At 39.8% G+C, this 16,853-nt stretch overlaps 1 protein-coding gene across 5 annotated transcripts in view; it reads left to right on the forward strand.

Moving 5' to 3' along the window:
* The window catches only part of TRIM66 (tripartite motif containing 66), a 44,647-nt gene extending 28,946 nt beyond the window's left edge, over nt 1–15,701 (forward strand). For 3 of the 5 annotated variants that reach the window (XM_069016800.1, XM_069016796.1, XM_069016797.1), the window contains 10 exons: nt 1,794–2,066; nt 2,285–2,513; nt 5,689–5,749; nt 6,449–6,623; nt 7,445–7,752; nt 9,251–9,374; nt 10,646–10,720; nt 11,870–12,022; nt 12,632–12,850; nt 13,166–15,701. In XM_069016800.1, the coding sequence (XP_068872901.1) occupies nt 1,794–2,066; nt 2,285–2,513; nt 5,689–5,749; nt 6,449–6,623; nt 7,445–7,752; nt 9,251–9,374; nt 10,646–10,720; nt 11,870–12,022; nt 12,632–12,850; nt 13,166–13,225 (1,677 nt within the window). In that variant the 3' untranslated portion in view covers nt 13,226–15,701. Of the gene's footprint in view, nt 1–1,793; nt 2,067–2,284; nt 2,514–5,688; nt 5,750–6,448; nt 6,624–7,444; nt 7,753–9,250; nt 9,375–9,551; nt 9,604–10,645; nt 10,721–11,869; nt 12,023–12,631; nt 12,851–13,165 lie in introns of those variants that run through there. The other 2 variants (XM_069016798.1, XM_069016801.1) reach the window with 2 other exon arrangements.
* Nucleotides 15,702–16,853: the final 1,152 nt, after the last annotated feature.

The following is a 16,853-nucleotide window of genomic DNA, read 5'->3' on the forward strand; positions in this document are numbered from 1 at the left end:
TGGAGATAACTTTGGTTTGAATTCTTGGGAATTGCTTACCAGACAGACTATATGTCAAGTTGGGCCTCCACCAGTGCATTTCCACTTTGGCTGGGTTCTAGTTTTCAGCTCAAATGCAAGGTGGGAAGAACATGTGTGGCTAGTTCCTGCTGCTTCCAAAAAGTTATTACAGCTCAGACAGCTTAGGTTCATGGGGGTCCATTTGACTTAAGAGGGGGGAATGACCAATTCCCTGGCTGGAGGAACCCAGTGCTCCCTGGGATGCCTTCTACATGGAGAGACTGTTTAAAGCAGGGCTCACTGTAGGACTGTGTGGTAGAAGGGCACAGACCTTCCCTGCAGAGGAGCTGACCTCTTTCTGTCTCAAATGCAGGCTTACTTTGTCTCATCAAATTAAGTGGTCACTGTTCAAGCAAAGCTCCTGTTGTAGTGTCTATTGCAAATCAACAGAAACTAAATTAAATTGCATCCTTAGGTGGAAATTTGTGTCTGTGGGCAGTGTTCTCTTAGCACAGAGTTGCTGTGCATTGGAAGCAGAGGAATTCAAGACTGACTTTGGCATGATGTAGGATTTACACAGACACATCTGACAGCTCAGTCTAGGCTGCAGTCTTTACCACTGTGGGGTTAAGATGGACAAAATGATGAAAATCCAAAACAGAGTATAAGTTGAGAAAAATACTAATTAAATTTAGGAAAAGGGTCCTGTCTCAGATTCACTTCTGAGTCAGAGGTCTCTAGCAGAGAAAAAAGTACAACAGTATATTTAAACTCTAATTCAGATGCAATGGACACATTTCTATTGTCTTGATTTATATTACAACGGGTGGTACCTACTGTATTGCAGTCAAATGTAAAGGATGAAACACCAATGAACTATGATGAAATCAAAGAACAATTGCATATTCAAATGATACAAATCTGTACACTTCCTAAAACTGCTTCTACTTGCTTCATAGGGATGCAAGAAGAATCTTGTTTTCAATACAGTCACACATTCTTGGATGTGAGGCAGCTTAGGGAAGTCACCTAGATGGGTGGATGTGCTTTGGTTTGTGGAACAGTGTCTCTATGGCTTTGCTAGTGACAAATCATGACAGTAAAAAATGCAAATTGATACTTCGGTAAATATTCCCTTTCTTTGGAACCTGGGCATGTTTCATCATAAGTACATGTAGGATGTTTCTGGATTTACACTATGATATTTAAAGGGGAAATGCCTTAGGTTTTAATGGGACCAACTCCCTAACTAGCATAACATTTTCAGCATCATTAACATGAACAATAACTTCACCCACTTGTGTCAGAGTGAAATCTTATTTCGTCCGAACCTTCTCTCTCAATGAAGTGAGCTGATGATTTTTTAATAAAGTGATAAAATTTCTGATTTGAATCTTATTTTTTTTCTGGGAAAATTTAATGGAAAATAATAGGGTTTATGGTAAGGATTAATTTGGTACAGTGTTCTACATACTTAGATTTCCCAATCATTGTGGGAGTTAAAAATCAGAATCCCTTGAATTGATCTGAGGAAGACACTTTTTTTATAAGCCACAGAAGAGTAACCCAATTGTCTCCTTTTCCAGTTTTCAGTTTAAATGGTGGAAAATCTAAAGCTTTTGGAAATAGTATAGGACTACAATAGATTCTTAAAGCCCTTGTGACACAACTGTTTGATTATGTCAAGCTGGAATTGAGCATCTCATCTATTATTGAAAGAACAGTAGCATTTTGCTGCTGAAAAGCTTATTAATATATTGGATTTTATTTTTTTTTCTTTTTGCTTTTCCCAGCGTTCAGCATCCTTAAGCTTTGTGGGCTTTCCAAACTGTTCAGAAATGGAATTATCTCCAGCAAGGTTATCCAGCTCGGCCGACCCACAGGTGAAATGTGCAGCTGCTGTGACACTTGGCCCGTCCCCAGACGCCCTCTGTGACTGTGATACTCCACCAGAGCCTCTGCCCAGCTACAGCCTGGCACTGAGCAGAGCTCCCAGTGACCCGAGCCCTGGGGCTCCTGCTGGCCTCACAGCAGGTGATGCACTCCAGGGAGGCACCAAATGCAAGGTAGGAATCGCTCAAATTCCTCTGCTGAGAGGGAATCCACTTTCATTTACAGCACATGTTGTTGCTGTTAGTCAATCAGTCAAAATCAGTTATGGTTTCAAGGAATAAAGTTTTCCTTATCTGGTATTTGAGGACTGATTACAAATTATCTTTTTAACATGAAAAGAAAGATAACTAATAATAAAATTCTGCATTTCTTTTCCCCCCACCCCCTGAAGCTGGAAAATGAAGACCTCAGTGCTGTGGATTGTCTTCTAGAAAACAGCTTGGCTACTGCTGGGCAAGAGGTAGTTAATGAATTAACTCTTTCTATGCAAAAAGTGATGGAAGAACCTATTAATCTTTCAATCAAAAAGTCTCAGCATTGCACTTCTCCTTCTGAACTGCTCAGCAACGCTTCTTTCCTGCCTGTGAATGCCAGAATGAGACAACCTAGAAGCAAAGAAGGTACCAGGCTTTTAATTATTTCCTTTAGGTTTTGGGGTTTTGTTTTTTCTTAGCACTGTGCATTGCAAGCATGGCAAAGCAGTATGCTTATTAATATACTTACATGTAAATGTGTTTTTCCAGCAAGCTTCAAATATTATCAGAGTATTTAATCCAATGGAAAATTGTGTTTGATCTCATTTGTGGAGGAAAAACATGGAAATGATATGCTTTGAATTTGTAACATCCCTCATCTGTGAAGCAGAAACGAGTGTGACTGTGTGAAGTACCTGGAGTATTAGTTCTCTTAGAAGCACTCCTGTTAATGACACCTGCAGTTATGACTACTGAAGAGCTGGTTTGAAGAGTCCAAATTCAATTAAAAAAACCCACATTACTTCCGAAATGTAATGTGCCTTCTGCTAAGTCTTTCACATCTGTAGCATACCAAGTTTTTGTTAATACGTTGCACAGTGTGTGCCTTTGCTTGGCTCTGTCTACTGTGGAACATTCCCTTCAGCCAAGGCCTGTTTCTTCAGCCCTAATGGAGAATTAGACTTTACTTAACTCTTTTCATGGGCAAATTGCCAACATCGTTGTGCTACACTGTAAAGCCTCATTCCTGCAAACTCTGAAAGTCAATGGGACTATTCATGCAAGCAAGGGATTGCAGGATCAAGCTGTTATCCCGTGACTTATGCCAATATTTGGCTGCATTTCTCTATGAAAGATGAATTAATATTTCTATCTCTGTGCTGTATTTTTATTCAGAGAATTCTAATTAGAACAAAGGAGGCCTAGCCCAGTGAGCCAAGGAAATGTATTTGTCTTCTCTTCTACATCCTATGCCAAATCGTGGTAATTATGCCACAATCATTTGTGTGAGTTGCAAGAATCAGGAGCACCCCTAAAAAGCTGTGCCTCAGTCAGGCTGAAGTGGCTCGGGGAGGAGCAGCTGTGCAGTGCCTGGTGTGGGCTGTGTGACACCACACACAGAGGCAGCCCCAGTGTTCAGAATCTCGCTGTCAGTAGTAGATGCTACACATTTGCTGGGTATAAAGTGCAGGCCCTGTTGTGCAAGAGGGTGGAAAGCTTTGAGTGTTGAATTCAGTGCTGCTCCCTTTTCACGAGGAAGGATCAGGAGCGAGCAATTCCCATCCTGCTGTCCCTGTTTAAGGGCATGCAGTGAGGGGAGACCTGAGGAGATACAGACACTAGTGCACCATAAAACATGAATTGTGCTGCAAAGGCAATGTTAACTCTGCTGGTGGCTCTCAGTAGGACTTGCTGGCTTCAGCATTGCTGTGCTGCCAAGCCTCATTCCTTCTGGTATGTGTCTCCAGTGACTCATCCTTTTCTAATAGCAAACCTAAACATTTCAGCTTAATTTAAAACAAAATAATTCTTATCCTAGGCACAAGGGATGTGGTAAAAATTGTACAAAATGTCATCATTTTCCCTCTTATGGCCGCTTTTTTTTTTCTTATGACTTTCATAAACACCCTCCCCTCCTCTTCTCTTTTCTAGACTAAACAAATCTGATGGTTTCAGTCTCTCCTCATGGGTCAGGGGTTTGATTTTTTCAAAACCACCTCATTCCTGCTGTGCTATTTTGGGTTCTCTGCAATTAAGGAGTGCTGCCCACAGCCAAACACAGTGCTCAGTTGAGGCCTCTGGGGTGCCATGCAGAATCAGGGTATCAGCTCCTTGTGTTATACATTCCTTGCTGCTGGTAATACCCTGCAGGATGGCATTCCTCTCTTCTGCAGCAGCAGCATTAGGTGGTTGACTCGTGTAGTGTACAGCCCACTTTAACCCTTAGCTCTTTCCAAGAGCATTTCCTTAGCCAGTTGTTTTCCTTTGGGATTACATTAGTTCGACCCTTCACGAGCATAGTACAGTTATCTCAATTTAGTCTTACTGATTTAGGAGATTTTTTTCTCTGATGTACTGAAAACATTCTCCACAGTGCAACCCCTCTAGTTCAGTGTTTTCCACAAATTTTATAGACACTATTGTTTGATGGGCCCAGTTGCTGGTGGACATATTGGTTAGTGTAGGAACCCAGCATGACTGGAACATCCTCTGCTGTGACAGTGTGCAATGAGAGCTGCTCCTTCACCTCAGTGTGCAGTCTCCCTTCAGTGATTCTGTCCATGACAGGGCAATCCACCCTTCACCTGAGCAACAATCACAAGTGAATAATGCCTTAGGTGTGATGTGAAATGCACCTTTCCTTGTTAGTCTTGATTTTATTGTGTTTCCTGTGGTGGGAAAAACCAGAGTATCCTAGTGGCACATTGCTTTCAAGCCATGACCTGAGCTAGGTTTTCTTTTTAAAAGCATGTTTTCCTGGCCCTCTCTTATCTCAAGATAACCATGATATTACCTTTGTTTCTTAGTATTGGCTACGTCAAACTAATTCTGAACAAGAGAAGGTGAGATTATGAAATTTTTCAGTGGACTTGTATTTATGAGGGCATCCACTGGGACATTTGTCTCCACCCTGTCCTATCTCGCCAGAACTGTTATTACTTGTGTTTAATGGCAGTCAAAAACTACAGCTATATGCTGCTAGAGCTACATAAAGCTGCAGCTAAATGCTTATATAGCAGACAGTTCTGAATTCATGTGTTTATATGTTACAGAGGTTGGAGGAAAGAAAGGAATTACAGTGTAACTTTTGTCCTGCGGTGGCAGATGGGAGACACAATTTTCTTCCTGTTTTCAAGTAACTGGAATTATCCAGAAGCTTCTTAGCATGGAGCTGGATGGAGACCACAGAGATTTCCTGAGCCTTGGGGGTTCAGACTTCAGTAGGTCTGTTTTCCTCAAGCGAAGGCTGTACAGCAAAGAGGATTACCTACGTCACTCCATGTATATGGATGAATGTGATATGGCTGTGTACATATATAATTCCCTGGGAATAAAGCCATTTCCACAAAATAGTTTGTAAATGCTCCTCAGATTTAGAACAGAAGCTGTGGTTAAAAGTAAAAATGAAAGACAAAGGCTCTGCACCAGAACAGAAAATAGCATACACATTTTCTATACATATAGATGAAATGATTCCATAATTCACTTATGATACCATATTCAACACCAGTCAGAAGTACATGAATATTGAAGTACTTTCTATCCTAATCTGCCTGTGATATTATAAATATTTTATTCGTTTTCTTATCTTCTGTTCCAGATTCCAATAACTGTGAAAAGGAACATTTTGAAATGGATATGAAAAGCAATCAGAATGTCAGGTAGCAGAGTCTTTTTTTTGTACAAAAGCACTGGCTGTGAAATTTCATGCATGCATTTAGAAAATTTGTCATACTTAATGATGATGGAGACCTTCAAAAGAATTCTAGATTCCTTATAGGTAATACTTCTGAAAGTTATAAGGTGGTCTCAAACTTGAAAACAACGATGAAAAAGAAGTGGTGAATTAATGTATTTCTGTGTCATTTTCCAGAATGAATAAATATTTGCAAACTTATCTCACTTGAACAATTAGAATATGTTAAGCCCCAATGAAAGCTAAAAGATATAATGGGAACAGGATTAACAATACGTCAACAATTTTATAAAATTTAGTTTTCAGCCACTGCTGTGATAATATGCTAAAACTGATGATGTGCCATGTTCCTGTTGAAGCCAGCCACACCAAAAAATATCAAGTATGACTTCAGTTGGAGTAATTAAGACCAGAGTATACGCAGCAGGGCAAAGCTTTAGCACAGAAGTTAGTAATGTATTTACGCATATGATCAATTCAAAGCGATTGCATTCACATTTCTTAAAGAATTGGTTTCTGGAAAAATGTCCAGATTTTCAGTGTTTGGCCACCAGAGTCACAGTTACAAAGGAAAAGGAGCAGAAATGATGGTGCATGAAACTGAGTAGGGAGGAGAATTTTGTGGAATACGGATGAATTTAATCATGTGTCCTTTTGTCTCTAGAGCTGCCCCTAAGGAGCAGAAGATCCCCTATGTGCGACTGGAACGTCTGAAAATATCTGCCTCAGAAGTGGGGGAGCTCCCAGTGTTTAAGCTCCAGCCACAGGACAATGAGCAGGAGGGCAATTTCCTCCTGGTAATTGAATGTGGGACACGGTCCTCAAGTATGTCCATAAAGGTGAGTGGGATTGCCTTGAGGTTTTACCTGCCTTCTCTCCTTTATCCCGCTGGTTTCTAGGCACAGCTTCTGGAATACTGTCCACTAAACAAGTCTGTTGTTTTGTTTCACCCTCGGGTACTTCTGTGGTGGGTTGAGGTGAAGACAATACAGCTTTCAGCTTGCTGTGGAGCTCCCTGCATCTTCCGTTTCCAAGAAGTCTGTAGTGTTTTCATACTCCAAGAAACAACTTGGCTTACCTGTCTGGTTATAAATACAAGATAAATAGCTTAAAACTGGCATGAATGTATATTCTAGTGAGAGGAACGGATCCCAGAAATCACAGTGTAATAGATTTTTAAAAGCCTTTTATTCTTTTGCTTCAGTGGAGTCTTGAGTGTGAACTTCTTTCCAAAGAAGGAAACAGGAATTGCTGGGGGGGAAAAGACCTATACTGGGGCTTTTTAGGGTGGGTGGTTTGAGCTGTTTACAGTAAAATTTGCAAGTAAGATTGTAGAATATCCTGTTTCTATCACCTGTGGTGTAGAATCTGCACAGCTCTCTCTCAGTGCTACTACACTGTGGTATGTGGAGGAAATGACCTGACCAGGGTGACCTGGCCAGCCAGTGGCAGATGCCAAGACCGTGGGCCTGCTGAACCCCAGTGCCCTCCCCAGTAGAGTTCACTGCAGAGAAGTACTTGGAAGTACTTGTTGGAAAATTGTTGGTAGTTGTGTCTTCCAAGTACAATAAGTACTTGGCTATCTGCAGATATCCAATGATGTTTTATGCTGATGTATGAACATGATGATTGTGTGATCCCAGATTTTTCTTTCTCCAAGATAAATAAAGATAGTCCAGCTGAAGGACAGAAGTCCAAGGAAGAGAACTCAGAGGACAGAAGATTTCTCATCTCCCAGGCTGCAGGACAGACACAATCTCCTCCTGTAGATACTTTGTCTGTTGATCAGAAGCTCAGCAATGGCATCTCCAGCATGAAAAAATCCCCAGTTACTCAGGAAGTCAGTCCAATTGAAAACGAGGATTTCTGTGCTGTGTGTCTCAATGGAGGAGAGCTGTTGTGCTGTGATCACTGCCCCAAGGTCTTCCATCTCTCCTGCCATGTTCCAGCCCTGCTCAGCTTTCCAGTGTGAGTATGGATGACATTTCACTATTGTGCTGTTCCTGTTCACTGCCTGGGGGCAGAAGATATCCTCAGGGATGGATGTTTAGCCTTATACAAGTACAAGGACTGCACCTCTCACTTGCCTTTTTTGATGCTTTTTTATCTTACATGCTAGGAACCAGATGAATTATGAAAAGTAGCTGTTTCCAGCTACCATGCCCTTTCTGCAGTTAACTGGCCAGTACAGTAAAGGAGGTGGCAGACCTGAACTTAAAAAACTTTCATATGACTCACTGGAGAAAAATAAAATCCTAACTCTCAAGTAACATCTGGAGTGTAGACATCAGCTCTTCTTGGCAGAACAGAGACTAGCAAAAAGGAAGGGCAATCTGTGAATTTCTGTTCAGTTTGTTAGAAATTTTATGGGAGATGTAGGATTATCAGGGCTTCTGTGGAAATATTTAAGTCATTGGTTTTCCTAAGATATGTTCTCTAGCAACTTGTCACAGATGGATTGTATGCAGTGAGCCAGAAATACACGTCCACATACCAAACTCTAAAAGTGAGGCTGAATAATGTACATTACTGTGGTGTACAATTCTGAATTCTGATATAAATCATTACTAAGTGGAACCAAAGTCTGCTTCATTTGAGCCAAGCCCAAATAATTGTCTCAGCTGAGAAAAACATATTGTAAGGTATTAATCTGGAGATTCTGGTTTGTCCTTTCTGTTCAAAAAACCAGGACTTTTCAGCTCTTGGCTTTTCATTCCTTTCTCTAGTAGTGGAGTTATTATTACCTTCTAGTTTCAAAGTAGTGTGAAAACTAAGTTTTCCTGTTAGAGTAAACTTTCTAGACAAAATTAAACTCTAGTGAAGTAAATTAATTCCCTTAACTAAAGTTTTATATTCATAGTTCTTTAATATATCTTCATCTATAGTTATTCAGACCCTGATGTTGCAGAAGTTGCATCACTGCCTTCCCGAAATTCTTCAAGAAGTTTCTGAAAATGCATCTGCTAGCAAGGACACACATACCCTTGCAGAATTATGTCTGTTTGGTTAGGGGATCTGTGTATTATCACACCTTTTCTGACAATGTTGATTTCTTAGAGAAATATGTCCATTATCATATCAGTTGATAATAAATATCTCAAATATCAAAGGGGTCTGGGTTTGTGTTATGAACCAATTGCTGCCAATTATTTCCTTAATATTTTTTTTCAAAGCAGCACTTGAATCAGTGCAGCTGCATACACTGCTGGTAGATGATTTCAAATACAAGTTTGTCATTTTCTTTTCCTTTGTGACAGAAAAAGAGCTGTGAAGAGAATCTGAAATGATTATACTTCTAACTGGATTCAAATCCAATGAAGAATATCTAGTACAATGAGCTTCAGATTGCCTGCTATCGTAATGCTAGTTAAAGATGAGACTTTCCAAATAGTGATTTCTGAGATTTGCTGTTGGACAAGGTTGTGGAAAAAATTGCCCAGGAGTTTTTTGGTTTCTTGTTTTGCAGGGGAGAATGGGTGTGCTCGCTTTGCCGCAATCCAGTGAAGCCAGAGGTGGAATATGACTGTGAAAACACACGCTACAGCCACAGCTACAATGCACAGTATGGCCTTGATGACTGTGACCAGAAGGTGGGAATCACTATACATTGCACTATTTAGAGCAGGCCACGTGATCTCAGCGTGAGGCTTTGCTTTTTCATGGGAGAGATGATGGTTTTGACTTGGCTGCTACTCAAATGTTACACACAGCGGTAAATACAACAAAAGCATTGTTACCATTTGGTTATATCATTCTCTTCTTTTTAGACACTGCTGCTCAATTTAAAAATGAAAGTCATGTTATAGAAAGATGAAGCAGGTGGGTGTGGAAATCTTTTCTCCTTTGAACAGGGAAGACACACTCAACAGTAGAGCTTCCCTGAGTCATTTTTGCCTGGCTTTTTGACACTGAACCTTTTTCTTTTAAAACTTGGCATCTTCTCAGACTTGGGCCAATGCTGTGACATTTTTGTGATGAAAGCATTTTTTGAATTTCAGTTGGACTGAAATAATCATACAGTGTTCATACGTCCCATTAGTTCCTTTGAAGATGACATTTGGGCTGTTAACTCAGCCTAGATGAAAACTTATCAATATACACACCTATTATCAATTTCCTCTACCAAATCTTCCATGAAAATAGTGTCTTTTCTCAAAGTCCTCCTGGTATTTGAAAGGCACAAATTCAGAATAGATGTCCTGTGTATATTGGTGACAACTGGACAGAGAGGAGGAGTCCACAGAACTGAGTGCAGATGCTGAGCTGGCCCTGTTTCCACTGGATTTGGTACAACTGGACAAAAATTTTTGGGAGTTATGTCTTGAATAGTGAAGTCCTATTTAAAAAATTGAGTTGATGAAAAATTCCTTTGTTTGTGAGAAAATATGGCTTATAATATTTTTGTAGTGCATTTTTATTGAAAGAGCCAAAGACAAGAACGAGTGTTTTACAAGTTAATGGTGATTAAAAGGAACTTTTTCATACAGTACTACTGACTTACATCTGTTTGCATGAATGGATATGAGCAGTGGGAAACATTGCCCATTTACCTCTTTCCATACTGTTGCTGCTGCTCTCTTAGTTGAGAGCCAAGGAATAGATTTGGAGTGCAGAAGGTAAATAATGATAGTGATTAATTCCCAAGAATTTCCAGGAAAATGTTTCTTTTCTTTCATTTCTTGACTATGCTTATTTTCCAAGGTATGACAATGCTATGAGGCAAAATGTCCCCCAGGTTAGAGTGAAGTGTGCAATTTTGCATCAGAAATGAACACTCTACCTGAGAATTCTCTTTTAGCTAAGGGAAAAAGTAAATTCACTTGTTTTGGATTAAAATGTATTTTGATTCTGGCTTCCACAGAAGTGTGAAAAGCTGGTGCTTTCCCTGTTCTGCAGCAGTATGAGCCTCCCATTCCATGAACCCGTCAGTCCCCTGGTAAGTACTGCATGTGCACGGATCAGAGGGAATCCAGAGAACCTCACAAGTTTCTCCTTTGTCTTCTTGAAAGGTATTCATGAGGTTTTATTCTGAACAGTATTGCTTCCTAGGGATGGGTGGGTGTTTGCCTCTTGCAAGTGCCTTGAAGGTGTGAGGCCCAAGGCAGGTAAATGCTGACCAATTTTCAGGGCACTTTTGGGGCCCAATTTAAGATGCTGGTAGAATGGTAAAGGTGTATGAGGGGTTCCAGTGATTAAAAAAGTTGATTTGCCACATACATGGAGATTTTTATACTGTCATAAGAGAGGTCTGCTCTGGAAGCAACCCCGAACCCCATCTTTTCTTGTGCTGTGCACAAAGAGGGTGAATGTGACTGCATGCAGGGGAAGATGTAGAGATTTCTGCTTCACCCATGTACTCAGCATTTGCAGTATTTAACTGTCTGCCTTAAGGGAGATGGAGACTCACACTATTGTAACAATAGAATACGTGCTACTAGTTGAAGGGGGGAAAAATAAAGGTTTTATGTGAAGGAGTAGTCCAAATAATGATATAAACCCCGTTCCACCTAATAAAGCTTGCAATGAACTTACGGAACAGATTACCTAACATGTAGGCTTGGACCCAGAAAGATTTAAGGAATGGGATATCCTGGTGGCTGATGCCCATTGAAAAAGACTTTTGTTGAACTTTTAAAAGAGTGCACAGTACCATATTTTGAGTCACTCTTGACAGACTACTTCCCACGTTATCAGCTGAAAGTATCGCAGCACATTCTTTTTGTAATTGCTTGTAATTTTGTAATTGCTTAGGGAAAATGTCAGCTAATTATCAATGTTACATATATTATTGATCATGGTTAAATTGGGGTTATGGTTATCTGGGGATAAACTTTACAAAGTGCAATCAGCAGAGTTGTCACTGAAGCGGGCTATTTTCAATATCAATCTTGCAAGCAAATATGTTTTAATCAAACAAAAAAGCACCCAGGAAGATGTGCAAGTATAGGAACTAAAAGATTAGAGCTCTCTGCCCTGATGCAAGGACTCCTCTGCAATGACTTTTGTCCAAACTTGCATAGTCATCGCTGGAGTGGAAGTGTTTTAATTAAAAATGTCGCATACCTGTGTTTTATTCTTATTGTAGGCTCGGCATTATTATCAGATCATCAAAAGGCCAATGGATTTGTCCACCATACGAAAGAAGCTGCAAAAAAAGGACAAGTCCCACTATTCTGCACCTGAGGAACTTGTGACTGACGTGCGTCTCATGTTTTGGAACTGTGCAAAGTTCAATTATGTATGTTTCTAATATGCATGGGTGGGGGGTACACAGCAGGGGGTGGCTCCTTCACTGGCTGTCCCTCTGGTGCAACTACTGGTTCTATGGAAATCAGATATAGGTTTGGGATAAACAGAAGTGTTAATCAGTTTTGTTCTTTGGAAATGATGTTAGGGTTTTTTTTTTTTAATGACAGGAACGAAGTTTTATGAAGTTATATGTGTATCTGAGAACTTGAGATACATATGGATCTAAAATTAAAGAGGGACATCTTCGCAGACAACTCCGTGGAATGTTGTTGAGTTTGCTGGGAGAGGCCAGTCACAGCCAGCAAAATACCTAGGGAAAATCAAATGCATAGAAATTCCTAAGCAGTGATGACTGCTGTTCTTTCTAGTTCACCGCACATCTCTTTTTCTTAGAGATGCACAAATGTGTTCCTTAGTAGCAGCATCTGGTTTTTACTTACACTGGAAATGCAGAGGGACTAATGGGCTGTAGAAAGTGTGCAGAGACTAATGGAGATGTAGCAGACAGAGCCAATGTTGGGGTGGGGTAGTTATTTGGGTTTGATCCTTGATGATTTCTGCCTGTGGTAGGACTGAATGGTTATTCATTCCCTTACAGCCAGATTCCGAGGTTGCTGAGGCTGGACGATGCCTGGATGAGTTCTTTGAGGACAAACTGAAAGAGATTTATCCAGACAGGCATTTCCCTTCAATGCAACAAGATGACTCTGATTCTGAAGATGTGGAAAGCCAGAACAGCCAGGTGCCATGCCAGGATTTCCAGTGGCCGTCGTACGGGCAGGAGTGCGTTCAGCCCAAAAGGAAACGGCGCCACGCTGTAAGATTGCAAAAGCAAAAGCATTTGGTTGCTAAGTGGCCACCCTGCTAACTGTTCACAGCTACTGATGGGAAGTTTTGGCAGGACTGTCTAGGAAAAAACTGTCAAGCTTCTATCTCGGATGTGTGATCAGTTCTACAATTTTATGTCAAGGTCCCTTGAGTGGAATAAAGTGTCAGATGTGTATAAGTGTGCGAGCAGGAGCAAATGAAGCCTCTCAGGCTGCACAGTTATCTTCCTAGCAGAAAGCTCTGTCAAGGTTTGTAAAAAGACTAAGCCCTTTAGCTATTCATTGTTTGTTTCCTTTGTACACAGGAAAGCGAAAAAACTAAAAGGATGATGTTTCAGCCAGCTAACAGCCTTCCTCAGGTATGACCTCCTCAAGATATGAGATTTGAGGAATCCAGCAGCATGACTGGCAGAGTTAAGGTGTGTGGGAGGAAAGCAAAGCACTTGGGCTGTTTATTTAAACTCTCCTATTCTGCTGACCATATGCCTTATTTCCAGATCTTGTGGATAGACAACAGATCCAAAATGTTTAAATCTGTCAATATTCCACCTGTTAAACCACGTATATGTCTTGCAGTGTTTACACTGAAGTACTAATGTCTTGGTCATAGGTAATGATAAATAATAATATCTCATACTGCAGTACTGTTTCATAATCTGTTGAATGTGACATCTCTATTTTATAGAGCACAGGTAACCATGTAATAATCTGGCAATCTCAATGTGAATGTTGGCCATGCTTTGTGACAAATACAATGTGTAGCCATTAAGGCTGTAATCCTGTTGTCTTATTCAATGATTTTTCTGGGAGCTTGGCTGCTCAAAGCCTGTGAGATACAGTATAATGTGATTATCTGATTAGCTGTTTCTTTTGAAGCACAGCATTTTCATTAAATCATGAAAGAACAAGTGCTAATAGTGCTAATACAAGGGCTCTGTGAGAGCTGTATCTCAGTGCATACTGGGTGCTCTGTTTTCAAGGCATGATTCTTCTGGAATCTAATTCATGCTTGGTAAAGCAGTGTGGGATTTTGTAGCTCTCAAAGGCAGCATTTTTATACAACCCAAGGCAGTTGTTTTTCTATGAAGCAGATATTGGAATTCACTAAATTAACTATGCAGTGAATTACATGGTTATAGAAGTGCCTATAAAATAACGTCATTTATTTCTGATTTTCTCTTTGCTTATTACCTGTAGTTGTGATTACCAGCAGTACTAGAAGATGATGATGATGATGCATATATATGTAGAAGGTCAAACAGAAAGAAAGGCCGTCTAAGCCTTTTTTTTCTTTTTTTTTTTTGCTGAATTTCACAATGTGTGGGCAGAACACCACCAACAGCAGGTTTAGAGTTCCCTTGAACAAAGGTTGCATGTCACTGTAAAGTCTGAAGGGTGGGATGGGTAACAGGACATCACACCTGAGCAGAGTGATAGTTTGCAAGCTGCTTCCCACCCCTTCCAGCAGCAGGTGAGCCACATCTTTGCATGGCCAGGGCTTTCTTCATGTATGTGAGGGACATCTTCCTCCTTAGAGCTCTGCCCAGCAGAATAATCTGGGCTGGGGTCCAGCTCTGGGAGGGGAGGTTGTTGCAGACCTCAAACACAATTAAAGTTCATTTTAGTTAGGTTCCTGTAAATAAAGATGATATTTTCAGCATAGTTTATATAGGCTATTTTGTCTGGTAACCATGTATGTTATTTTAGATAACACTTTAAAGTAAAGGTTTATATATGAAATAATAAGACATGAATGTTATATTCTGCTATCTGTGTGACTTACTGTTTGCCCTTAACTTGGTAGTGAGCTCATCTTTTCTTTCCTTTGAAGAAATGAAAATCTGGATATTAGAAACCGACTGGCAAACTGTGAGATGAGGGGACAGAAAATGTACATTTTCTAAATGTGAATTCATATGTGTTTTCTTTCTATCAAATTTCTCAAAACAGTAAGAGTCTTGGCACAGGGCAATGAGTGCCGGTTTGTCACTGAATTAATCACCCTTATCTGTGCTACAGGTATCACTTTTTCTCAGTTCCTCCACCAAAGACCTATCTTTTATGATTAATAGTGCAAAAATTATATGCTCCCTAGATTTCATCTAGGGGCAGTGGTAGAAATGTGAGAGATTATTGATGGCTTCCTCTTTTCCTGGAAGAGCAGAGTCAACAAGAGCCTCTTTCTGTTTCTTAAAGGCTGTAAGGTTATTAGCAGTACTATTAATTTTGGAGAACACCTGTTGAAATAAAATTTATCCAGGGTATATTATGCCTTTATTAAAAACAGAAGTTTTCCAATTCGTTGTCGTAAATAAAACACCTTTTGGGGGGTGTGTGCTGGCAGGACTGAATGACCTGAGCACTCTTAAGGCTAACTTAGATTCTGATTAATACTCTGACTAGTAACTATTCAAAAAAAACCCTTATAAAGCTCAAGTCATGTTGGTAAGCAGAGCAAAACCTGAAGTCCTGTGTATGACTTCATATGCTTTCAAACGTGAATCTGTGGTCAGCAATTCTCAACAGAGTGCAGGTTATAAGAGCAATGTATTTTTCCTGCATGTAATGGGTTACATGTAGAAAGGGAAAATCCTTTCTGTGTTTAGTTGGAAAAGAGATTAATTGCACTTTGATAATAGGTCTGTCAAAGAAGAAATGGCAGCTACAGATTTGGCTTTCATTCCCCCCTCCCAACAATTTCAAAGACCTGCTTGTTCCAGTGTCATGACAGGAGAATGGCATCACAGTTAATACAAACAGGTGTCTAACCATACAGATTAACCAATGACTGCATGTTTGTGTGTAATGTGCACTGCTGAACAATAAAACACGTGAAATGTCTTCTTGCACATCAATCTGAAATCTTTGCTCTCAGTACCTCTGCTTTCAATTCACATATGGATCGTATAATACCATTTAACAATCATTAGCTAAGTTGCTCGTAACTTCTGATAGCAAAACTGAGCAGTTATGAAAGCAGCTATGCTAACACAGGAGACAGCTTGCTACTTGTGCTAATATTTTCAATACCAACTAGATACTTTGCCTTTTTGTTTTTCAGTTGCTCTAAGTTATTGGGAAACAAACATGACATGAACAAGTAGCAAAAAACGTTTTTAGTTTAAATGTCTGTACGCATAAAGTGCCAAGGAACATGCTACTTATTAGTGAGAGGAAAACCATATTGTAATGTATTAATCTGGAGGAACCAGAAGAGATATTCTAAAACTGAAAATGTCAGAAATTGGAATAATTTACCAAAAAATAGAACAAAAATCCTCTATTGGCAAGAAGTCAAGCAGACACTGCAAATGTTTCAACATTATTATTATTGGTTCCTCTCTATTTGGTTTATGGGAAAAATAAAACTAGCAGCATCAACTTTCTGACCTGGGGGCCTATTGGCTTGAGGAGTAAGGAATCCTTCTCTCAGGGTTAAAGCTGTGCTGCTCTTCAGACATAATTGGGAGATGATTTATAGATAGAGGTAACTTTTTATTGTATAAATGGGAAAATTTAGAAAAATTTCTGGACATGCAATTCCTTCAAGTGTTAAATGTAGACAATTAACTGGATTATAGACAAAAAAGCTAAATACCAGCTGAGCTTCTCTGATTTTATTTAGATATCAAATGAGATAATCTATGGGAAATAAAGATAGGCAGTAGTCATAGGCTGAGGAGGATGCATAACTTTTGAAGCTGTATTTGTAGACCAGGAGCAAGAAGTAAAAGGTAGAGTGGTTATTTTTTGAGAAATGTTCTTGTCCATTAGTAAACATATGTGAAAGTACATTTTGATGTGTAGTTATGTGTGTTTTCATGAGAGCATTTAGTAGACTAGTAGGATTTAGACTAAGGAGACTTCCATAGAAGTTTATATTAGGAAATGTAACAGCAGGAACACAATATTTGGATGGGTTTGTTGGGAAAAGTGTTTGCTGTGGTGGGAATACTATTGTGGAGATGGGAATTTGCAATGTTCAAATTTTTT

The sequence above is a fragment of the Aphelocoma coerulescens genome, chromosome 5, assembly GCF_041296385.1.
Source record: "Aphelocoma coerulescens isolate FSJ_1873_10779 chromosome 5, UR_Acoe_1.0, whole genome shotgun sequence".
Classification (NCBI taxonomy): Eukaryota; Metazoa; Chordata; class Aves; order Passeriformes; family Corvidae; genus Aphelocoma; species Aphelocoma coerulescens.